Consider the following 26,561-nt stretch of genomic DNA (forward strand, 5'->3'; position numbering starts at 1 on the left):
CTTCACATTATCTAATATTAATATTAAATATTCTTTACAAATAAGTAAATTGGAGAGAGTTTCAAGGAGCGGTGGGGCCCTTATTGCTGCTCTATATTAAAACTACCCAAATCCTATTTTAACGGTGTTCAAGGGCTGACATTGAGACACCTTTTAAAACACAACCAAAATTAAAAAATAGTTTAAGGATATTACAGATCATTATGTGTAACAATTATAGGGGGCGAGACTACAATAAATTCTTGCATATTTTTGTGGGTAAAGTTTGGCGGCTAAAAAACAAATTCTGGAAATTTGTTTACTCGACATTTACTATACACCGCGTGCCGAATTATTAGGCTAATGAGTATTTTGATCACGATACTTTTATACATGTTGTCCTACTCCAAGCTGCATAGGCTTGAGAGCCAACTATCAATTAAGTAAACCTGGTGATGTGCATCTCTGTAATGAGGAGGGGTGTTGTCTAATGACATCAACACCCTATATAAGGTGTGCTTAATTATTAGGCAACTTCCTTTCCTTTGGCAAAATGGGTCAGAAGAGAGATTTGACGGGCTCTGAAAAGTCCAAAATTGTGAGATGTCTTGCAGATGGATGCAGCAGTCTTGAAATTTCCAAACTTTTGAAGCGTGATCACCGAACAATCAAGCGTTTCATGGCAACTAGCCAACAGGGTCGCAAGAAGCATGTTGGCCAAAAAAGACGCAAAATAACTGCCCATGTCCCTTCAGCGGGACACTGACTGCCATGTCAACCTTTTGGTACCCTGTGATTTTTTTGCATTTTTTTCAGGTGTGGAAACGGTGTACATCTCTCATACCACTAAGACCACACGTGAGGCCTCACAAAAGAACCCTTTGAGCAAACAAACAACTCAATGATGGGCTACAGACCATGAAGCCAGCATTTTAAGTTACTTTATTTTCTTGTAATCATACATGTGAAAAAAAAACGAAAAACAATTTGACATAAAGAACATGGCAAATGGTCACGACAGATTCCACAAGGGAGAGAAGCACACCGCTCGGGTTGTACGTGGTCTGTACTTTATTGCTGTGCAGCATGGATGTCGTAATGCCATCTACTCTCGCTCCATCATCCCTTTCTACAACTGAGGGTTGTCCTATTGCTTTCTAGCTCGTTTTACACAACACTAAGGTCAACGCCGTAAAAGCTGAGGAAGTTCTGCTCACACCTTCGGCCACTAAATCAGTTTGGGACTTTAGGTGCCGTTATCTAAACCAGGCCTACGAAGGCGGCAGTTTTATGAGACTAATCTACAAGCATGAGATATTAGTAATACAAATACACTGGTGTCAAGCGGTGGCACCGGCCTACAAAATAGTCACCACCACGTCACTTATATCCTAAAGCCCCTTTAGAAAAAAAACAAAGCAAAAAAAACCCAATATAAATAAAAACAATACAATAGACCAAAAATGACAGAATAGTTATATAGGACATGGCAAATTTGTACAAATTATTTACAGTGGTAATCCTACAGTCTTAGTATCTCTATAAGCTATGCCCATATGGGTAAAGATTAGCGTCGGAGCCATGTTCGATGACCACAGCACTTAACTGCCCTAATAGAACCGGTCCATAGACAAATTAATTACACACAAATATCGGGCCCCTTTATGTGGACCCAGACCCTTAGTAACAGTAACATAAACCACCCAAATATTTCCCATAAATAACACAAGACCAGACAAATCGTGTAGAATGAAAAACAAGACCCCAGTAATTGATTGAACATATTGATTAGCAAACACAATCCTGATCAGGCAGATTTTTTAAAATCTGCCTAAAAGAACAAACTGTCTTTGTTGCCTATAGTAACCAATCGGAAAGCACAACTTAATCATCAGGCAACCAATCGGAAAGCACAACTTAATCATCAGGCAACCAATCGGAAAGCACAACTTAATCATCAGGCAACCAATCGGAAAGCGATTTACTCAACAGACAACCAATCGGAACGCGACTTACTCAACAGGCAACCAATCGGAACACGACTTACTCAACAGGCAACCAATCGGAACACGACTTACTCAACAGGCAACCAATCGGAACACGACTTACTCAACAGGCAACCAATCGGAACACGACTTACTCAACAGGCAACCAATCGGAACACGACTTACTCAACAGACAACCAATCGGAACACGACTTACTCAACAGACAACCAATCGGAACACGACTTACTCAACAGACAACCAATCGGAACACGACTTACTCAACAGACAACCAATCGGAACACGACTTACTCAACAGACAACCAATCGGAACACAATTTAATCATCAGGCAACCAATCAGAACACGACTTACTCAACAGTTGAAAAATGAAAGCAGAGTTGCGATTGGTTGCTACGGACAAAAATAGACAGTTTTCATAAATCCCCCCCCCCCCCATTATTTTCTATATAATACACATGGGATTGTAATATACATATAAGAAGCTTAGCCTACTGATATTTTATGGTCAGGTCATTACAATTTGTTGGAAAAAAATTAGGCAGACTCCCCCGTTAAGAATAGATACAACCTGTAATGAACAATAAGTATTTCTATTAATTCTTTACTGTGTCATTGCTTATTATTAGTTTATGAGGAACGATACACCCCTGATGTGTGACCCCCTCACCCAACCCCCGATATTACATAGTTTATAATGGTTATAGTATATAGATAATTTTATAAAAGACAGGATACATTTACATCGCTTCAATGTTAGTATTATAAGTCATACTATATACTACAATAATAGTATAGTTAGTATAAGGGGTTAATGTGCCCTGTACGCCAATTAAAAATGCTAATTAGAAGCCATATGGCATATTGCGACCACTACACATAACATGGTCACAGGAATCTTTGCTTGCCGCCTTCGGAAGGCCTTAATTTATTAAGAGGACCATGTACTCTGTATATTGTTCTTAAAGAGCACCTGTCATTAGGTCAAAAGAGGCCAATTTTTTCTTTCATCTTTATTCCCGCTGCTCCCCGGAGTATTCCATTTTTTTCAATCTGCCATAAGGTCCCAACGATATGGTCCGGTTTATCTAAGAGTTAATTGCTATAGTCTTTACAGTAGCCTAAAGACACGCCTCCAGGGAATGTGAGCCACGCCCATCTGGTAAAGACTGTTAAAAGTAGCATTAAATAAAAAAGGCCCATATCTCTGGAACCATATGGTGGATTTAAAAGAATACAAGGGGGAATATTCAAGGGAACAACGGAAATAAAATAAGAGGAAAAAAATGGCTGCTTTAGATCTGGTTACAGATCCCCTTTAAGTTCATCAGTAATATAATGCTTCTTTATTTTTGTTTGCATTTTATATGTATTGTCATCAAATCAATATATCTAGAAAATGATTTACTTAGCAAGCAAGGTTCATGATCACACATCCATCATGGATTCATAGCGGCAAGTAAAAAATGGCTGATCTAAAGAGATCAGAACAAATAGAGTCAGCCATATGGAGACCATCGCACGGAAACAAGTTGTGCCACATGAAGACAGGTCCAAGGAAGAAATCCCAGCGTGTCGGTCTTACGTAAAAAAATCCACTTTGCAGGCATTCCTGTCCGAAACGCGTTTACCAGATATCCTACTAAACTCTTGGTGCGGTTGTGACTTTGGATTGATTTTACATTTTCCTAATAAAGTGGATTTTTTATGTTAGACCGACACGCTGGGATTTCTTTCCTTAAAAAATGGCTGCTCTTATTACTTTGGTCTCACTTTCAAGAAAAAAAACAGCATAATGGGCACAGTTTTTTCAAATTTGGACAAAACGGTGGTATCATGATTTGAGGTCCAGATATTGGGAAGAATATGTATTATTGATAAGTGTTATATATTGTTCTAGACATTGTTAAAATGAATAAAACTTCACGAGGAGTCGTCTACATACACATGTTGGGCCTCAATTTTAATAATAGGTACAATTAGATTGGAAGCAATCAGGTCACTGCTGGAATCTGATTGGCCATTATGGGTAACACTTTCTTTTGCCGTAGGGTCCTGTTTTTTTTTTTTTGGAAACAGTCTTGGCAAATTTGTGTTTTCCCGAGCCCAAAAGGGGCAAAGTTGACACAGATCCAGCCCACAATTGGGTGTTTCTGTGTGGGATTGAGGGTGGGAGTAAATGGGTGGGTCCATGAATTGTCAACACCAATGTTGGTAACTATGGAAGGTGTGGTCTCATCGGATGCAGCCCCCTGTAACAGGGTTGTACCAGTCTGCAGTCTCTCTGTGCTTTGGGGATTCTCGCGTGCCAGGCAGTCATGTGACTGTAAGCATGAGATTTGCATACTTCCAGCCACATTCCAACTATACGTTTCTGTCCTCGCTCAATTCACTTGCACTGAGTGAGGCCGCGCACGTCTAGTCGGCACGTGACCACATGTATACGTGCAGTGATGTGCTCGCCCATCCCAATGCTGATACTGGACAATCCTGACAGTGCACACTGTTGGGATTCACAAGTCTGCAGTCGCATAAAATGACTGTAGACTTGTACCCTAATCCCAGACAACCCCTTTAAAATAGGAGCCAGCAAACCACAGATTATGCCCGGATAAGCTTTAGCGAGCTGTAATTTTCTATTTCCGACAATTGAATCTAATCTGACATCTGGTGGAACAATCTGTTCTTCTATGATGATACAAACCCTTAAAGAAATTTCTTGGATTTCTTTCTACTTCACGGGGTCAAGACTTTGCAATATCTGATCAAGAGGTCCTATAAATGTACCATTGACCAAAATTCAGAAGTTGGGACATAAACAATTTCAGTGTCACAATCTAGAACTTCAAAATCGAGGTAAATCATCTTTAGATCCCGACAAACGCATAACAATGTGGAATATATTAAGAGCAGGTAAGCTTTATACAGAAGATCGTTCCATGTAAAAAGGACCTTAAAGGGGTTATATTTTCTTATAGTAGGATAGGCCATGAATATTTTATTGGCGGCACTCTGACTCTTGGCATCACATTCGATCGGCTAACTCAAGGAGCTGAAGCTTTCGAGCCCCGTTGTATACAGGAGCACAGATCCATACGGTTGTGAATGTGTCTAGTACCACAGCGCACCCCTATCTACTCGAAAAGGACAGAGCTGCAATACCAGACACAACCGTGTGCTACCCTTTTAGGAAAAAAGCTTCCAAAATCACAGCAAAGACTGCCCATACACATACAAGTACAGAAAAGTTGAAAGTCATGTCAAGACACGGTACAATTTACATGTTTGTTTCTCGAGAGGTTGTTTCCAAAAATGTTCCCTTTTTTTTTTTTCTTCTTTTTTTTACATTTTTTTCTCTTGAATGCAATTTTTTTCCCTGAATTTCACAGGACATTTTCTTTCAGTGCAAACAGAACTAGGTCAGAAATAAATAATACGGATGGAAAGAAACAGGAGTATGACCTGAGACGTAAAAACACCAGGAACTTTCAGATTAGGAATTTTGCTAACTTTTGTTTCCAAAACTTAGAATTTTATCTTACTATTTAAAATAATACTGTCAACAGACATAGAGAATAGAACACGTCAAGTGTCAACACAAACTGCCCGAAGTAAAAAGAAAAATTGGGCAACTGCCATCATACAGTCATAATAGGCCGAACATGAGAAATGATTATTTATCCTCATTTGATTTAAAGATTTTTTTTTACTTTTGGATCAATAGCATTAAAAAAAGTTGCTAAACATAATCTATATAGGCCATACCTGATTTCCTATTTTAAAGGAACTTGCTTAGTGACAAGAAAAACTCTTTTCAGTTGAAAATCCCCTCCCCCAAACTATTTATATGCGCAGGTAGTTCTTTCCAAGACCAGCCCAGCAATACCTTTACATGGCCAGCCCGTTCCTCCGTTACTAAGAAATAAACACCTGAATTAATATGCAAATGAGGCTGAAGGACTATGGTAGATCTAAAGCCTCTGTCACTCCAGCTCTATTCCCTGCCCAACTCCGCCTCCTCCTGCTTGACTCATGGTTCCTTTGCCTGAAATCACCCAGCATAGAGGCTGTCAGTCAAGCAGGAGGAGTCAGCGGTGGGCGGAGAATAGAGCTGGAGTGACAGAGGCATCAGATCTACCATAGTACTTCAGCATCATTTGCATTTCAATTCAAACACTGATTTCTCAGTGACTGTGGAAATGGACTGGCCATGTAAAGGTGTTGCTGGACTTGTCTTTGAAAGAGCTACAGGGGCATATAAATAGTTTTGGGAGGTGAAATCCTGCTAATAGATTCTCTTTAAAGGCAGAAGAAGAAAAAAGCTATAATACATCACCCATAGACAAACTATTAAGCCCTATTGTACCGCTTTATGTCTCCGATTTAATTCAGAAAAAAATATGATGTTCATCCTCCAGGAGATGCTATATTATTTTGGGTCAATGAGAATAACAACCCCAGTAATATGACATTGCAGCACACATTGTGTATATGTGTTTTGATATAAGAAGACTGGTGTGATGTTTCATGTGAAGATATTAAAACCCTTTAAATGCACAATTGAGAAAAAATTTTTTTTGACTACATCAAAAAAGCTGACCTTATTTATACAACTGTAATATAAAAAAAAACTAAACTAGAATAACAATTTTAATTTCAATAATCTGAATCACTTAAAATTTGTCATAACTTGAGAGAAATTTTTTGCAGCAGTGTAAAAAGGCGAGGCCAGCTTCTTTTTGAAAATTTTTGTTCTAAACTCATAACATCTACAGTAAATGCCTTCTCCCTTTTAAAGAAACTTTGAAATCAACAAAAAAGAAGCCTACCCATTCTGTAGTGTAAATCAATATGACATTTCACCGAAAAGTAGTAATAATTTTATTTTAGCAATATTTTCTAGAAAATATGAAAAAAAAAAACCCCACCAAACTTCCCTTTATAATTTATACCACTCTGCAAAAAGCCACCCATCAATCAAAAATCCTCATTATTTTATGTTTTTGCCTAGAATGCCAATTAACTGCATTCAGTTTACTCAACCGATTGATCCAAAAATTGCCCAAATCTGCACCGTGCCATAAACCACTTTTTATTTAGAGGAGTTGTTACACCTGCCACAATGAAAAATAGAGAAATGAGACTAAAAGCCGCCTTTTTAAATTTACTGAAAAGCCAGCATTACCATGGCATGTAAAGGAGTTGAATTCTCGTGTGCTGACGAAAAATGCCGATAAGCAGGATAAAAATAAATGGAAGTTTCATAGAAATTCCACAAGAACTCCGAATGACTTGCGGTAAAGTGCGAGCACACCTATCAATCAGCGGTTGGGTTGACGGCCCTCATCTGATAATACCGGTCAATTTTCATAACCTTCAGACTGTCCAAGGAACCTTTGGAAAACACTGCTTCCTGCAAACGATGCCACCGAGAACGAACCACCAAATGCACCAAACACGGTTGAGAAACCCAACATGAACATCCCCCAGACGCCACTTAATATGTCGATACCAACATCCGGTATGGCACAGATTGTATAATAGGGGAAGCAGGCCATGTCGCAGAGGAATCTTGTCGGCAGCCTAAGTACGAGACATACAACTGAAAATGCATTGTTGAGGATTCCTACAAAGCCGCAAAGAATGTTGCCAAATACACGGAGGACATCATAAGGAATGTTCAGTAAGACTTTGCTCAGGGCGAAGATGTAGGTGGTGAGCGCCGTCCAGATCCAGTAGAGTCGTCCAAAAATTAAATTACACACTTGTTTGAAAAGGAACCATACCAAGCACAGGACACTTTTGATAATTTCATATATGATACAGAAAATGAACTGGAAGAATCGAGAAAACGCTCCAGGGGATTTAACCGGTGGTTCCTCCTCAGTTTGAGTTGAGGCGTCCGAGGCTGATCTCAGTTCGGGGTGGACAGCTCCACCACCGCACTGATTAGAGAATAACTTTACACCACCAGACAGTTGGTTTTCCAGTTCCTCCACGGTGACCTGTTCTAGTCCCTCTACATCTCCAGTTCTCTTAATAACCGCTAAGGACCAAGCTTCAGGGAGATTACAACATGCTGCTAGCCAGACATACTCTGGAACGGAGACTTTATCATTTATTTTGGTATCAGATGGGACAGCTCCAGCAATGAGGTGAAGGTTCTCTCCATTCTCACAATGAGGCAATAACTTCTCCTTAATCAGAAGATCCACATCTGAGGCCCATTTTTCTTTGAAGGCTGGTGTCACTGGCACAGCGCTGGTGAGAGCAGGTGAGGCTCTGTGGTACAGTGGACCAGGCTGGTAATCTGTTGAGGCATAGTCTTCTTCTACAGCCTGGTTTGTTCCTAAACTAGCAACCTTCTCGGATACCTCAGAGCCTTTGCTGACTTCATCCAAACTGCTCTTGGAATCGTCCACCTGCAAATAATCAGAAGATAAGAACTGTAAGTAAGTGCAAAAATGATGATGTAAGGCAATATCAAATTCGGTGGAAAGTTCTTAAGGACAAGGGCTTACTTGAAAAAGTATGCCAAACATCTACAAAAGGGACATTAACTTGGAATGTGGTCTACACATTCTTACAAAAGTAGTCTGGTCTGGAATACCCATTCTCAGATATACAATTAGAAAATAATAAGGGAAATCCCTTATTCATGAAATTCACAGTGGTTAGATTGACGGTCTCCAGCTCTGGAAGGACCCAAAGCTATTTGCATCGAAAGGAATTGTGTAATTTCACTTGTGCAAGGGGCACTTGCCACAGATTACAGATGATTGGTGGAGATCAACCTGTGATCAGCCTATGGTTAGAGTGTAGAATTGAGGCATGCCCTGTGTTTTATACAGTCTCCATAATTCTCCAGTATGGATTCCTAACTATTGTTTTATAAGAATGCATAATATGTTTTAGGCACCTGGTTTGGAAGAGGGGTATTCCCAAAATTAAATTGGAAAAGTTGTAATCAGCACTGCCACGTATCAGGGGGTATTTTTTGGCTGCCCAAATTCAACAATTTAGAGGATGATGCAGGAAGCGGGTACATCAGAGCTGAAATATGTGGGGGGAGTGAAGCACCTAATAAAGCTTTTAGAATCTCATAAATTCAGAGGCAATTCAAAATGGTTTCCTACCCTATTTCTTATACATAAAATCTGGAAGACCTATAAAAGCTTGTTGGGAATGAGAGGCTGTTCTAAATATACCCCTATTTGGGATAATCCAGATCGGAAGGAACTTTCTCTTCTGGAGGGATTTGGGAACTGGAAAAGACAGGGCTTGAAATACATGTACCGATTATATATAGACGTTTTTTTTTGTTAATTTGACTATCTAAACCAAGAGTTTAACCTGTGTAACTCGGAGTTCTTTAAATACTTACAATTAAGGCACACTATTAGAACTCAGGAGACCATAACAGATCTTACCATCTCAACTAACGGTGTACTAGACCGTGTGCTATGTGTGAAAGCTATTAAGGGACTAATCTCATTACTGCTTAATACAGTGCTGGGAAAAATTTTGGGAGATCCCATGGCCCCGTTTAAAAGCTAGGTGGGAAAGGGATGTGGGAAACATTTCTATGGAAGAGTGTGGGGGGGGGGGATCTTCTTGAATTGACAAGGAAGATCTCGATTAACACGGCACAGAGAAGGTCTCAATAATTTCTGGTACACAGGGTGTATAGGACCCCCAAAGCATTACGTAAGATGGGCCTTAGAGGAGAGGATGCTTTTCCAAGATGGAGGGAGGAAGGCGCGGATTTAAAGCATGTTTTGGTCTTACTCCAAACTGGCTGAACTGTGGGGGAATGCTGGAAAATTAATTATGGGAGTTTATGGTCTTCAAATTTCAATTGATCCCAAGATATGTATATTAGGTTTGGTAGGGGAAGAGGTAGGGTCTGATCCAACCCAGTTGGCCATAACCAAAATATTATATCAGGTTAGAAAATCCATAGCCAAACACTGGTTACCAAACATGGTCCCCAGGATAGAAGACATAATCCGATGGAATAATAATCTGGAAAAGAAGGTTTATATCAAAGGGGGAGCAATAACGAAATTTGGTAAGCAATGAGGAAGCTGGATTATATATTCTTGGGTGGTCTCTGAGGGGTTGGTGACGGAGGTGGTCTCTAATTTACTATTTCTTTAATAAAAACATTTTTGAAATTGAGTTTGGTTGCACACAGAGTATAGAACTGAGAAAGAAAATTCTCGAAGCCCTTTACTGGTGTCCAGTCCAGTCAGCTGTAGCAGGACCAGGGCAGTTCTTCCCTTCTGGACGCCTCCTAAGGCCAAATGTGACGTCATGGACCTTGTATGTTCAAAAGGTGCTCCAGGATGACTGCTCTGGTCCGGCTGCCACAGAGAGCTGGACAGGGACTGGACACTAGACCAGGGCTCAACTCTAGTAGAGTACCTTCTAAGAAAAAGGGATTGTCTAAAATGGTGAAACCCTTTAAAGGGATTCTTTAAGCTAATATGCGCACATCTATACTGTAAAAGTAAAAAAAAAAAGACAAAAATGATCTATCTATATCTCAACCATCTTTCCATCTGTTTTCATTTAGCTTTACTTTGAGTAAGCCATGTCTTTAAAATGTGCACCCTTTCTAAATAAAGGATGACAGCAATGTACATGTTCACTGAAGATAAAGATGTCATAACCTCCCTCCCCCATGCCAGATTTTAGCTTTCCTATTTGGTTAATGACCTTGAAATAGGACAGAGACTCTTAAATGCTCTTCTGAGTGACAAGCGTGGTCAATAACAGCCTTTAGCAAAAATTCCTAATGCTTCCCCCCCCTTTGTGCCTGGAAGCATGCTAACAAAGAGGAGCAGGCGGTGCGGTATGACGTGTACTGATGGATGTCCATTATCCGCAATTAGCTAATGTGCAGAAATGCAAGCTAACAAAATCTACAGTTTCATTGGGGACGTCTCAGATGTTGAGTCAGAAGCTTCGGGATCGATCCAGAAAAAAAAAATGAAGAGTTGCGTTAACGGCACCAAAAAAAGCCTTGTCCATAAGAAAATCAGAAAATAAATAGATTAAATCTATATCTGTGACTTTTTTATTTATAGATTTTTTAATAACATTTTTACATGATAAAAGGGACCTCAAACCCTTAGGGACTGGCCGAATTTTGTAACTTGGAACAAATCTGTCTATTACTTCTAAAACAGATTTCTTTAAAGAAGCCCTCCTCCTCCCATGAAAGGTTGTATCTTCTTAATATATTGCAGTCATCATATTATATAGCACTGTGTACTTACAATTGCTCATTTTGCCTTTCTACCCAGTTAATGCTTCTCTTTTCCATTAGATCTATAACATTATGTGATTAAAAACAGACTAGCAGAATCCTTCTAAGCTCTATATAGAAACAGGAGGTCAATTTTCCCTGTGTGAATCATAATCACTGCAAAAGTCCCTGGCAGAGGGAGGAGGAAGCATCTAGGTCGGGAGTTGAAAAGGGGAATGATAAATGCAGGGAAAAGAGACTTCTTGTTTCTACATAGAGCAGATAAGAGAGAAGAATTAACTAGGTAGAAAGGCAAAATGAGCAATTGTAAGTACACAGTGCTATCTAATATGATGACTGCAATATACACTATTCAAAAAAATAAAGGGAACACTCCAATAACACATCCTAGATCTGAATGAATGAAATATTCTCATTGAATACTTTGTTCTGTACAAAGTTGAATGTGCTGACAACAAAATCACACAAAAATCATCAATGGAAATCAAATTTATTAACCAATGGAGGCCTGGATTTGGAGTCACCCCCAAAATTAAAGTGGAAAAACACACTACAGGCTGATCCAACTTTGATGTAATGTCCTTAAAACAAGTCAAAATGAGTCTCAGTATTGTGTGTGGCCTCCACGTGCCTGTATGACCTCCCTACAACGCCTGGGCATGCTCCTGATGAGGCTCAGTATTGTGTGTGGCCTCCACGTGCCTGTATGACCTCCCTACAACGCCTGGGCATGCTCCTGATGAGGCTCAGTATTGTGTGTGGCCTCCACGTGCCTGTATGACCTCCCTACAACGCCTGGGCATGCTCCTGATGAGGTTGTGGATGGTCTCCTGTGGGATCTCCTCCCAGACCTGGACTAAAGAATCTGCCAACTCCTGGACAGTCTGTGGTGCAACGTGGTTGGTGGATGGAGCGAGACATGATGTCCCAGATGTGCTCAATCGGATTGAGGTCTGGGGAACGGGCGGGCCAGTCCATAGCTTCAATGCCTTCATCTTGCAGGAACTGCTGACACATTCCAGCCACATGAGGTCTGGCATTGTCCTGCATTAGGAGGAACCCAGGGCCAACCGCACCAGCATATGGTCTCACAAGGGGTCTGAGGATCTCTACCTCTGGCGAGCACATGGAGGGCTGTGCACCCCTCCAAAGAAATGCCACCCCTCACCATTACTGACCCACTGCCAAACCGGTCATGCTGAAGGATGTTGCAGGCAGCAGATCGCTCTCCACGGCGTCTCCAGACTCTGTCACGTCTGTCACATGTGCTCAGTGTGAACCTGCTTTCATCTGTGAAGAGCACAGGGCGCCAGTGGAGACTTTGCCAATCCTGGTGTTCTGTGACAAATGCCAAGCGTCCTGCACGGTGCTGGGCTGTGAGCACAACCCCCATCTGTGGACCCTCATACCACCCTCATGGAGTCGGTTTCTAACCATTTTTGCAGACACATGCACATTTGTGGCCTGCTGGAGGTCATTTTGCAGGGCTCTGGCAGTGCTCCTCCTGTTCCTCCTTGCACAAAGGCGGAGGTAGCGGTCCTGCTGCTGGGTTGTTGCCCTCCCACGGCCCCCTCCACGTCTCCTGGTGTACTGGCCTGTCTCCTGGTAGCGCCTCCAGCCTCTGGACACTACGCTGACATACACAGAAAACCTTCTTGCCACAGCTCGCATTGATGTGCCATCCTGGATGAGCAGCACTACCTGAGCAACTTCTGTGGGTTGTAGAGTCCGTCTCATGCTACCACGAGTGTGAAAGCACAACCAACATTCAAAAGTGACTAAAACATCAGCCAGAAAGCATATGAGATGTGGTCTGTGGTCCCCACCTGCAGAACCACTCCTTTATTGAGTGTGTCTTGATAATTGCCAATAATTTCCATCTATTGTCTATTCCATTTACACAACAGCATGTGAAATTGGTCGTCAATCAGTGTTGCTTCCTAAGTGGACAGTTTGATTTCACAGAGGTTTGATTTACTTGGAGTTATATTCTGTTGTTTAAGTGTATTATCCCCTTCACGACCAATGACATACATGTACATCATCAGCCGTGTCCCTGCCTTTGATGCGGGCTCACTCGCTGAGCCCCCACCTTTCCTCACACTTGATGGCTGAAAAGACCATGAAAATGAGCACTAAACAAAAAGCCCATGGTGGATTTAAAAAAAAAACAAAAAAAATTTATTACTCGGGGGAGTAGGGGGAATAAAATAAGAGCAAAAACTGGACACTTATGACCTGTTCACAGGTTCTCTTTAAGCTTCCTTTAGTGGTTGCTGAAATTAATCTTTAAAAGGCGGATCTGTCACCAGATTTCACAATACAATCTGCATATATTTTTCCATATACCTAATGAGACTGATGTACTTATTTTGAAAACCCATGATAGAATAGCTGTATAATCTTGATATTAAAATGAGTATTATAGATTCCAGCTAAAGAGCAAGAGTTCTAATGTATTCAGTCTCCAGCCTGAAAGACATCTGCAGCTTGTGCTAAGCAGTGTAAGCAGCAGCAGCGAGGAGGAACACTGAGGGGCTGTAAATGAGGCTAGGTAGCAGAAATCGAGATTATAGGCTTATACAGCCATTCTGACAAGGATTTTCACTGTAAATACACCATCAGGTCTGCGGGATCTATCTAGTTACAGTATATATACAGTTTGTGCTGTAAAATCAGGTGACGGATCCATTTTAGTATTTCTGTGCAGGGGATCTGGAGTCCTAGAACACAAGAAGAGCAGCTGAGAATATGGTGGATATATGAAGACAGGGTAGAATATTAGTCACGCCATTAGCATGCGCACACCGTCATTGTCCCGTCATTAATACATCACAACATCCATGACCAACACTACATTAGCAGTCGGGGTATTTTTCACCTACTATAAGGAAGGTTTATGATTCCGACACTAATGTCTAAATAGCAGAGACATGAGAAATGGGCAGTACAGCAACTCAGAAACATTTATATCAGATGACCGATGGCGACTTACATGCACCTATTAGCCATACATTTTATTTAATGTGGTCACTCTACTGACGAAATACCACTGGGAATCATAAGAAGATGAAACCATTCTGCAACGAACATTTGAATAGAGCTGGGCTGCAATACCAGGGCCAAGCACCAGACAAGAGTGGCGCTGTTTGTGGAAGGAAGCAGACAGGTTTTCGTAATCTCATATTACTGGGAATTAAGGGCTTTTTTTTCCTGCAAGGTTAAAAAAAAAACAAAAACAACTTTCACCTATGCAAATAAATGTAAAAACGTGTCAAAAAAGAAGAAAAAAAAAGCATCAAAAACAGCGTTTTTCCTGCCAACAGCAAAATCTGGTGCAGAAAAATCTGCTGCAAATACTCAATGTGTGCACATAGCCTAGTACATAAAGTACAAGGCAACATTACAGGAATGCGACACTGCCTTTATTGATTTTGTGAAGCATGTACACAATCCAGGACACAATGTAAGAGACCTAAATTTACACTAATCCCACTCCATCATTTCAGCGGTTACAAGGTATGTGCCTCGCCCTAATGAAAGCCACTGTAACAGGTTTACAGAAAGATACAGGATAGTGAGACATTTTTTTCACTTAAATGCATGGATTTTGGGGCAAAAATCATTTTTGCAATTGGGTTTCATTAAAATTTTTGCACTGTTTGCCTTCTATAGCCTCTGTGTTGCATTGTCTATTGCTGGCAGCACAATGAGTTAACCGAGAACCTGACAGTGAGCTCCTTCTGAGGGTCTGAGAGGGAGTTGGTAACTTATCTGTTTCTGAGCTCCTCTCGACTAATTTAGGACCAAAGAAAACATCAAAGTTCAATGTGACGGGGAATAAAGAGCCTGTAAAAACCAAATATATAATGAAACCAAATTGCAAAAATAATTTTCAGCTACAAATAAATGCATTTAAGTAAAAAAAAAAATATATCACCAAAGATGGACAACCCCTTTAAACAGTTATTCCAGAAATGAGAAGCTTTCACCTATTGTTAGGATAGAGGATTACATGCTGCACGCTGGGGGTCTGACTGCTCCTAAGACCCCCATCGATCACAAGATTGGGGCTCTGCCGCACCATACTGGATGGAGCGGAAATGAGCATACTCAGCTCCATTCATGAGACGACTGGAGAAAGCGGAGCGCCGGCGATTTTCTGCAGTTCCATTAACAATGAACTGGTTGAAAGTGCACCCCATTCAGGAGGAGCCCCAATCTTGTGATTGTGGACCATTAGACCCCCAACAATCAGCAAGTTCTCCCCAAACCTATAAATAAGAGATACTCTTTCATTGTAACTATCCATATAAAATGAATGAAACGCTGCAGTTTGATTTCATACAGGCCACTAGATGTCAGTACAAGAGGCATCTCACTTTACAGCCTACAGTAAAAGTGAATAATAGGACTATCAATCAGCATAAGGGGAACTGCACTCGGGTGGCATTCGATTGCTGTCCGATTTTTTTCACAGACCAATGAACTTGCATTGCCAATGATCAAAAACGGACATGTCTCTGCAATTTTGGGCGGACTTCTCGGTCTGCGAAAAATCGTGGACATGTGAATGACCCCATTCACACGTCTGTGTTGCACGAACATGATCTGTTCATTTTTTTTCATGAATAAAACACATAGACATTATAATCTTTGGTGCTATTCACAGGTCCGTATTTTTCATGGATACCACTCGTACACAAAAAAAGAACATCTGAATGAGCCCTAAGTAGTATGTGGATCTGTAATAAGAAAGGTATCTACAGTAATGTCTTTATGCATAAGAACCCAGTGCTGGAATTCATTTAGAAAGGAAATATATGCTGCCAGACTCGCTTAAATGACAAAATATCAGGGATACAACACTGCGTGAGCCTAGATAAGCTGCTTCCACAATGGCAATAGAAATAGGAAAGAAAAAGATGGTTCCCAAAACTGCACCGTGTACGTCCTGTGTGTCATGGGCATACAGAAATTTGCAACCACTAATGTGTGACTTCAGAAAATGGTGGTCTCTGCTGAGAAAACCCCATTAAAGTGTAATAAGGCGAGCAAACAAGCTCCTTCTTTTTAAGACCATCGACACCTGCTTCCCTGAAGGGAAGGTGTGTTCCTCTTCTCTAAAGGACAGAGCGAGCACAATAGCATGCGCGGGGGGGCGACGACGCCCACAATAGCATGCGCGGGGGGGCGACGACGCCCACAATAGCATGCGCGGGGGGGCGACGACGCCCACAATAGCATGCGCGGGGGGGCGACGACGCCCACAATAGCATGCGCGGGGGGGGGCGACGACGCCCACAATAGCATGCGCGGGGGGGGGCGACGACGCCCACAATAGCATGCGCGGGGGGGGGGGGGGCGACGACGCCCACAATAGCATGCGCGGGGGGGCGACGACGCCCACAATAGCATGCGCGGGGGGCGACGACGCCCACAATAGCATGCGCGGGGGGGCGACGACGCCCACAATAGCATGCGCGGGGGCGACGACGCCCACAATAGCATGCGCGGGGGGGCGACGACGCCCACAATAGCATGCGCGGGGGGCGACGCCGCCCACAATAGCATGCGCGGGGGGGGGGGGGCGACGACGCCCACAATAGCATGCGCGGGGGGGGGCGACGCCGCCCACAATAGCATGCGCGGGGGGGCGACGACGCCCACAATAGCATGCGCGGGGGCGACGACGCCCACAATAGCATGCGCGGGGGGGGCGACGACGCCCACAATAGCATGCGCGGGGGGGCGACGACGCCCACAATAGCATGCGCGGGGGGGCGACGACGCCCACAATAGCATGCGCGGGGGGGCGACGCCGCCCACAATAGCATGCGCGGGGGGCGACGCCGCCGCCCGCAATAGCATGCGCGGGGGGCGACGACGCCCACAATAGCATGCGCGGGGGACGCCGCCGCCCACAATAGCATGCGCGGGGGACGCCGCCGCCCACAATAGCATGCGCGGGGGACGACGCCGCCCACAATAGCATGCGCGGGGGACGACGCCGCCCACAATAGCATGCGCGGGGGACGACGCCGCCCACAATAGCATGCGCGGGGGACGACGCCGCCCACAATAGCATGCGCGGGGGACGACGCCGCCCACAATAGCATGCGCGGGATGGACACCCACAATAGCATGGGCGGGGGGGGGCCCCACAATAGCATGAGCGGGGGGGGCATAATAGCATGCGCAGGGGGGGGGGGGAGCCAACCTCCCGGCATCCAGGGCATATAAATCATAGTGCAGCCTATTATCAAGCTGGTAAATGTCAGTGTGTGCACAGGCGGGTGTGGACTAAACAGCTTATATAACACCGAGCAGCAAGCCTTGGCATGTGGTCGTACTTCTACTAACATTGAGGAAGCCATTATACTGTGTGTATTGGGTATAATTACCGAAGTGATGGACCAGGCCACCCTGGAGAATAAAGCCTCACTCCCACAATGTAGGTGTAAGTGTAGATAAGCGCTCGCAACACTAGGAGATATTACAAGCGTATTACAGCTTCATAAAACCTACAGGACCTACCGTACTTCTGTATGGCACCATTTGTTTACTGCCCCATGTGCCACCAGACATGATACTACAGGGAGATTCTTCTGTAGAACCATAGCTTCCCACCACAATAATTGATAATAAAATATTCTGCACCAATGACCTCATTATTGCTAGCAAATAGAAGGTAACAACAACATAGCAGGTGTATGTTACTGCATGAGTCAAGATAAGCAGATTTCACAATCTCAGGACCCTGAACCCCACCGACCTTCTTGCAATTAAAAGGGCACTCAAATATTTTAAAAAAGGTACTAATGGTGTAGTTACTCTTTAAAAGGTACATGCATTTGGAGTCTGACTGTTTGAATTACTTATACGCCTGATACGGGCAGCGGTCTATTGGCGTCACAAATCTGCACATTTTTTAACCTCTATCTTTGATGCAGGAATCTAAAAGCGTAAGCATGGCCAATTTTATCACCAGATTTCGAAATGAGAAGACGAATGTTGCAAAAAATAAACTTGAGCAAATTTGGCACAACTTTTAAAAGGTGAACAATTTGCACCCAAATCAGGCAAAATTGAATAATAAATTTGGACCCATGTGAAGCCCTAAAACCTCCAGTCTATAGCTCTACTGTGAGCATAAGGGGTGACCCTACTTCTCCATGTTGTTGGTCCGCAGGTGCACTATGTATGGGTAAGTAATGTACTCAGGTATAGGGACTTCTCCATGGGAATCTAGTGCATTACATGGCACTCATATGGAACAGCTCTGACTGCAATACAGCGACCATTGGGCTCTATATTTTGCATTGGAATTTATATCCAGGTATTTATAGGCCGATGCTTCTCCTTCCTTTTTGAATACTTGCTGCAGATCAAAGGAACGATCACATATTACATAATGCCTCACTGTGTACCGTCAGAGGAAGAGAATGAAGCAGTGCCGAGGAGCAGCGCTCACACCCATCCAATATATTCATATCAGTATTCCAGCAGGCTGCACAACCTCGTGAAGTTATCTCTCCGCTGCCAGACGTCAGACACTCATCTCCCCTAACTGACTCATGATATCTTACAGGATCCCTGACGAGTCAAAATATTTTATGTGCTTCGAATATTGTACATAAAGCCCATACTTCATATATGAAAGATATATTCGCCCCTTCCAGTAAGGCCTCTTTCAGCTGAGCGTATTTGATACATCTATAACATGGATCCGCATTACAGTATGATGAGTCAGCATTGCATCTGCATTTAATCAGTATTTTCAATCAATGCTATTTTTTTTTTCTATTGGGCAAAAACAGATCAATTTTCACCCAATTGAAAATAACAACAATAAATGCAAATACAGATGCAAATACTGATCAAAAACGGATGCACTACTGATTCCTCCATATTTTAAGAACTTTCCATAGAATTTAAATGGTGTATTCTATAAGTAAAGGGCTCATTCAGAAGTCAGTTTTTATTTCACATATCAGAAAAAACGAACTGAGTGTCATCAGCGTCATCCAAAGATTTTTTTTAATCATTTTCTCTCATATATATATATATATATATATATATATATATATATATATATATATATATATATATATATATATATATATATATATATATATATATATAAAAATTCCGAGCGTGGTCCGATTTTTTCACAAACCCATAGATTAGCATTGCTGATTTTATGGCCCCATTCACTATTATATGTACGAGTGCTACGCATGGAAAACATGGAAAGTACTCGTACGCAAAAAAAGAAATGTGTCAAAAAACAAACAAACATGAATTTACCAGCATAATTTATAAACAGGAAAAAAAAAAAAGTGATGTTTGAATCAACTCTTAATATGGTTATGACTAGGAAAAAAAGGGATTAAAAAACTGCTCTATGTGAATGAGGTCTAACTCAAGTAGATATGTTCTAGCAGGCAGTCATTCGGTTTCATTTATCAAAACGGTAAAAACGACCTTGTTGCTCATAGCAACCAATCACAGAGGAGCTTTCATTTTTCCAGAGCCATTTAACAGATGCAAACTTAGCTCTGATTGGTTGCTAAGGGCAGTGAGGCCTGCTTTTTTTTCTAATAAATAAAGCCTGTATAAAATAAAACCCCAAAAGATTTGTTGTTATCACTTTTTTTTGATTTTTCTACTGGTGCCCTCTGTAATTCTGTTTAGTGTTTGGCATGGTCTAAGGGGCTTTAAAGAGACTCTCAGGACCAATTTATTACAGTCTCACTAATTAGAATAGACAGACATAATGGTCGCTTTCATTATCTGACAAGGAGCCACTTGTACAATGGTATTCAAGGCATCTAGTAAAAAGATAATCAGAGCTCTAAAAGAAACAACACTATGGCCCCGAGTCATCATTGCCTTTGCGCCTGTTCTTTTTCTAGTTTTGTGCCTTTTTTTTTTAAAGTCTGTATTAGATGCACTCGCTTGGTTTTGTTCCCACCTTGTGGGCAGAGATTAATGATTTCAGATGTTTTTGGCCGATTCATTAATTGTTACATTTTTCGAAACTCGGCTCCAGTGCATCTTTTAAAAAAATCCCATCTTTTGCGACTTTTCGCTTAAAAAGTTGCAAAAATTTTCGATGAAAGGAAAGCACCATTTTTTTTACATTTTTGCGCCATTTTGATGAATTTGGCGCAATAAATGTCAATGAATATACTAAGATGAAAAAAGAAAAGGGACCGCAAATGATGAATCGAGCCCTATGACCACAACGAAAACCAAAACATACAATAATATTAACACTATATGGACAAACCTATTGGGACACACCGCTTAACTTAATCACTGTGTCAGATTTTTCCTTCAGTCCCATTGCCCTGATGAATAACAGCCAGCACCACCGGTGTATAACCTCCGGCCCCTCATTTTTCCCCCAATGAACAACATGCGGCTCCTCGTTTTTCCTCCGGTGAATAACATCCAGCCCCTCACTATGCCATCTGCCTTTACTAACATGATAGAACGGCTGGTGGGGCAGAGGTCATTGATGCCAGTGCGGTTCTGTAACACGAGCCACCGGTGTAACAAGGCAGGTCATTTCTTCCCTCCTAAATCTTCCCCCATCATCTGTCAGTGATATTATTGAGACATGGAAGGAAACACAGCAACTCAGCCACAAACTGAAGACCCCGTAACGTTACAGAGCGAGGTCACCGAGTGCTGAGGAGCAGAGGGCAGAAAAGTCACCAACGCTCTGCTGATTCCATAACTGCAGAGTCCAGACCTCTTCTGGTATTAACATCAGCACAAGCACTGTGCCTCCGCCGGGAGCTTTATGGCCGAGCAGCGGCATGCAGCTATACATCACCAAGCACAATGCCGAGCGTCAGATGGAGTGGTGTAAAGCATCCACCACTGGACTCTGGAGGAAACATGTTCTGTGCAGTGACGGATCACACTTCTATATCCGAGTCTGAAGGAAGAGTCTGGGCTTGGTAAATGCCAGGAGAACGTTACCCCCCTGACTGCTTTGTGCCACTGTACAGTTTTTGGTGAAGGAGGGATAATGATGGGCTTGTTCTTCAGGGGTCGGCCTTGGCCCCTAAGTCTCAGTACAAGACATTGTGGACAACTGTAGCTTCCGGAACAGTTTGGGGGAAGACCCTTTCTGATCCCCATGACTGTGCCCAGTGTACAAAGTCCATAAATACATTGTTGGGGCAGTTTTGTGAGAAAAAACATGATCGGCCGCATAGAGCCCAGACCTCAACACCATCCAAAATCTTTAAGATCTACGAGAATGCAGATTGTGAGCCCGGCCTCTCAACATCTGTATCTGGCCCCTTCATCCAAGAGAGCATTTGTGAGGACAAAGATCCCAGAGATACCTCCAAAATCTTGTAGAAAACCTTTCCAGAGGAATGGAAGCTGCAGATGGGAGGACCAAAGCCATATTAGTGGCCATGAATGTAGAACGTGAGGTCATAAGAGATCCAGTAGGTGTAATATGGAGGGGGCACATACTTTGTCCATATAGTTTATATATACAGTCTATGGAGAATTTTTATGAGGACTTTTGATGTTGGTGTGGATGGAATATACTGTTATCCAATAGGTCCATGGTTTGTTTTAGACACGATTTGTATTTCATATGCCACAAAAAGTGGCATTTTGCTTTGTGCCACTTTTTGTCCCCAGGGGCTTTTATATCCAAACACAATATATTGAAGCAATAAGGTTTTTGTTTTTCCTCAAGAGGCTTTTCATTACACATGTTTGAAAAATTCCTTAAAAAAAAAGGCTTGATCATAAAAACTAAATAAAAAAAAAACAACAAAAATGAATGCAAAAACATAAAAAACTTCTGTATGATAGAACTGTAAAATTAATTAAATTTAAAAAAAAGTAATATAGAAATTATGTAAAAAGCGTCAAAAATATTAGGATAAAGTTTCTATTTTATGGCTGTAAGACTGATCTAGAAGTTCAGAGACTTTTTTGTCATGCGATGGTCATGCTAAAATAATGGGAAATTGGTATGAAATTGAGGACGGATTGTGGGAATTCTTGAGACTCTCACGCAATCTTTCCCCATAGAAAGGAATATCTAGGTCACGCGATAATTATTGCAGTCCGTGGTTTTACACTGGAGCCCTAGAATAAGGCCTCATTAAAACAATATTATTTGGATTATTTTTTTAAGCATCAGCATTTCCAGGAATGGAAACTACAATCACAAAGTAAAATATTTTCTGTTTTTTTTTCCTCCTGATTCTGGCTTATAAATACAGCTATGTGAAAGAAGCCTTACTATATGATTAAGATTGATACATTTATCACTACGGGCAATAACAGCCTATAATATTCCTCTTTTCCTTACTGCTTCCATATTTGTACAAACAAAGCCTTGCAGAGCGCAGCCGTGGAATGCCATTGTGCCCGCTGATGCTGGGATCATCGATAGTGGTACAATGACAGCAGCGGGCACGCAGCCAGCAGGAGGAGGCAAGGCGTGGTGACAATGCCTCTTCTGCACAGCTGACGTCAGGCAGATCTGTGACAGCAGAGACAAGCACTTAATTCTTTTCAGCTGATCCATCAGGAATGAATTCTCTGCCTGTCACAACATGCTGCCTCCCATCACAGCAGCTCAGCTGAGCAGTCATCTGCACGGCCATAAATAATAAGAGACCGGCATTCTAGCATTATGTCCTATCTGCGATCAGTAAACTGTATCCACAGTCAGGGGAATAAGCTGTGTCTCTATGCCAAAATTGTTACAACATTACATAGCACACAATAAATGCATGCAGATTTACACAGCAGTTCCATTATGCAGGGCTATGGCCACATTGTAGTACAGAGATGGTTGCAAATCTATCCCAAAAAGATCAGACTTGCTGCAGAAATTAGATTAGGACAGTATTTAAAGGGTGTCCCACTAGGAAACGTGTCTATGTCTGGCCTACAGGGTGGGTATATTTGGCCCATGATGCCCATCGCCCTCCCCGCCGGCCATCACACTTTCAACTGTATCGGCATCCTGATGCAGTTGAAATCCATAATGGAGGAGGGAGTGTCAGCTCAGCCATCATTCTCCCTCTGAATCAGAGGTCTCTGCTGTGCAGAGCAGTGAGGGGCTTCAGAGTGCTTGCTGCCGAGGACTATGTGGGGCCATTATACTGTATGGAGGACTATGTGGGGGGGCCATTATACTGTATGGAGGACTATGTGGGGGGGCCATTATACTGTATGGAGGACTATGTGGGGGCCCATTATACTGTATGAAGGACTGTGTGGGGGCCCATTATACTGTATGGGGCTCATTATACTGTATGGAAGACTTTGTGGACCCATTATACTGTATGGAGGACTCTGCGGGGCCCATTATTCTGTATGGAGGACTCTGCGGGGTTCATTATACTGTATGGAGGACTATGTGGGGTTCATTATACTGTATGGAGGACTATGTGGGGTTCATTATACTGTATGGAGGACTATGTGGGGTTCATTATACTGTATGGAGGACTATGTGGGGTTCATTATACTGTATGGAGGACTATGTGGGGTTCATTATACTGTATGGAGGACTATGTGGGGTTCATTATACTGTATGGAGGACTATGTGGGGTTCATTATACTGTATGGAGGACTATGTGGGGTTCATTATACTGTATGGAGGACTATGTGGGGTTCATTATACTGTATGGAGGACTATGTGGGGTTCATTATACTGTATGGAGGACTATGTGGGGCCCATTATGCAGTATGGAGGATTATATAGGCTCCATTATAGTGTGTGGAGGTCACAGTTGGGGAATCATACTGTGATGGGGTCACGATACTTTGTCGGGGTGGTTAGGGATGGGGGGGTACAGTAGGGTCATCATACCGTGTGTGTGTGGAGGGTACTGTGGAGGAATTCACTGTGGGGGTATCATACTGTGTTTGGGGGCACTTGTTTGCATCATACTTTATTATCTGTATTATTATTAATTCAAGTTTTTTTTATCCTTTGTTATTACATATTTAAATTAGGCCATTGGGCCGTATGCTTTTTACTGCTCTTACATAAATTATATTATTCTCATATTTTATTCTAAGATCTGTTAAATAAGATGTACTTTGTTCATGGGACAACCCCTTTAAGTTTGTTTCCATATGAAAAGGTTCATTGCTATAATTGATCATCAGGAAAAACTTCAACTGTAGAGTTTTTTTTTAAAGAAATATCAAGTTTGGCCCTCTATGTATTAGAGTTTCACATCCCTGCACTAGGATTACCAATTCTTACGACCCTCAAGCAGTTTCAACTCAGCCGGACCAAGTGTTTTCAGTGGAACCCGAAACTCTGGACTCCCAACTCTCACCTGTCAGATGATATTGGGGGAAAGAAGGATCCAGAAGTTTACCCAATCCTTTAATTCTATGGCGGAGATAAGTAGCTGCCAGGGGAGTTTGGCAGTGGCATTTCCCCCCACTGAAAACATATGAACCCTGAGCATTCATGTGCACAAGGGAACCTCAGCTATAATGCCCCACTAAAATTAAATAATGTCAGAATATTGTTGCAGATCCAGCACATAAAATCACTGATGATCAGCTCTCATCACCAGGGGCAGCTCTGTGCTCCTACACATTGTCCCTACAGCGGCCACCACAGGGTCTGTGTCATTCCGGTCCGTGGGGCTGGTGGCAAAATACACAATGACAATGAACTGAATCTGACATCAATCACGGCCACATACTGGGCACCTGCCTGGGTGTTACAATAAGCAATCGAAGTACAAGAATTATCTTATGTACAGGAATAGATACAACACTGATGCCTTTGTATGGAAACAATGTAGCAGCCAAATTCCGATGCACATTACTGTGTGCCCCCACCTATAACGCACAGGTCGTCCGTTACTGTGTGCCCATCAAGCACAGGTCGTCCGTTACTGTGTGCCCATCAAGCACAGGTCGTCCGTTACTGTGTGCCCATCACGCACAGGTCGTCCATTACTGTGTGCCCCCACCTATAACGCACAGGTCGTCCGTTACTGTGTGCCCATCACGCACAGGTCGTCCGTTACTGTGTGCCCATCACGCACAGGTCGTCCGTTACTGTGTGCCCATCAAGCACAGGTCGTCCGTTACTGTGTGCCCCCACCTATAACGCACAGGTCGTCCGTTACTATGTGCCCATCACGCACAGGTCGTCCGTTACTATGTGCCCATCACGCACAGGTCGTACATTACTGTGTGCTCCATACATTGGTACATTACTGTGTGCTCCATACATTGGTACATTACTGTGTGCTCCATACATTGGTACATTACTGTGTGCTCCATACATTGGTACATTACTGTGTGCTCCATACATTGGTATATTACTGTGAGCTCCATACATTCGTACATTACTGTGCGCTCCATACATTGGTACATTACTGTGTGCTCCATACATTGGTACATTACTGTGTGCTCAATACATTGGTACATTACTGTGTGCTCCATACATTGGTACATTACTGTGTGCTCCATACATTGGTACATTACTGTGTGCTCCATACATTCCACCCCTGTACACAGCTGTGGTGCTGCCTTCGTGATGCAGCAGCCTCGCAGGTGGTGATGTCAGGTGTGGCAGTGCCCCCCATTGTCCCCTCTTACCTGGGGCTCCACCATCCAGCCTCCCCATGCCGCCCCCGCATCCTCCTGGTATCTGAATGCAGAGTACACCGGGATCTTGTGCTCGGTGCTGTACAGGGTGGCATAGTGCTGGTCGCCCTGGTACCTCTGGCAGATCTTCACGTTGGCCGGGTGGCTGAAGCCCTGGGGCGGGCTGCTCTGGTGGAAAAAGTCGTTGCACTCGGAGAAGCCATCCTCACCCTCATGCACCAGGCGGGCGTGCAGGGCGCAGGGCAGAGCCGCCAGGCAGAGGAGCAGAGCCGCCGCCGTCATGTTCCTCGCTGCGCACCGCACTACCTGCCCGGCCGGGGATGCAGCTGTAGGAGGAGGAATGAGGAGCCGCTCCCTCCCCCGGCGCACGTAACCGGCCGTGCTGCAGTATCAGGCGGACTGCGGGCGCGCACGGGCTGCTGGGAGATTCCTCTCTGCTCTGTCAGGATGCAGCCTGTCACTGCCCAGCGCACTGCTGCCTGCCAGGGGTGAGGGCTGCCCAGCGCACTGCTGCCTGCCAGGGGTGAGAGCTGCCCAGAGCACTGCTGCCTGCCAGGGGTGAGAGCTGCCCAGAGCACTGCTGCCTGCCAGGGGTGAGAGCTGCCCAGGGCACTGCTGCCTGCCAGGGGTGAGAGCTGCCCAGAGCACTGCTGCCTGCCAGG

At 43.1% G+C, this 26,561-nt stretch overlaps 1 protein-coding gene across 1 annotated transcript; it reads right to left on the bottom strand.

The window, feature by feature from the left end:
• Positions 1-904: 904 nt before the first annotated feature.
• On the bottom strand, positions 905-26,326 carry ENDOD1 (endonuclease domain containing 1). Its single transcript, XM_073662170.1, has 2 exons — positions 25,891-26,326; positions 905-8,404 (listed from the first exon to the last, which is right to left on the bottom strand). The coding sequence occupies exons 1-2, from the start codon at positions 26,179-26,181 to the stop codon at positions 7,343-7,345; spliced, it is 1,353 nt and encodes a 450-aa protein (XP_073518271.1). The 5' UTR covers positions 26,182-26,326; the 3' UTR covers positions 905-7,342.
• Between the last annotated feature and the right edge of the window lie 235 nt (positions 26,327-26,561).

This window comes from Phyllobates terribilis, unplaced genomic scaffold (assembly GCF_046119375.1).
Source record: "Phyllobates terribilis strain yellow unplaced genomic scaffold, ASM4611937v1 Scaffold_2__4_contigs__length_985480577, whole genome shotgun sequence".
Taxonomy (NCBI): Eukaryota; Metazoa; Chordata; class Amphibia; order Anura; family Dendrobatidae; genus Phyllobates; species Phyllobates terribilis.

What these genes read in the sequence shown, in the direction of transcription:
- ENDOD1 (XM_073662170.1), bottom strand. Translation starts at nt 26,181, where the DNA reads ATGACGGCGGCGGCTCTGCTCCTCTGCCTGGCGGCTCTGCCCTGCGCC. An exon ending in GCTGGATGGTGGAGCCCCAG is followed by an intron (nt 8,405 to 25,890) that starts GTAAGAGGGGAC and finishes GATTATTTGCAG; the next exon opens with GTGGACGATTCCAAGAGCAG.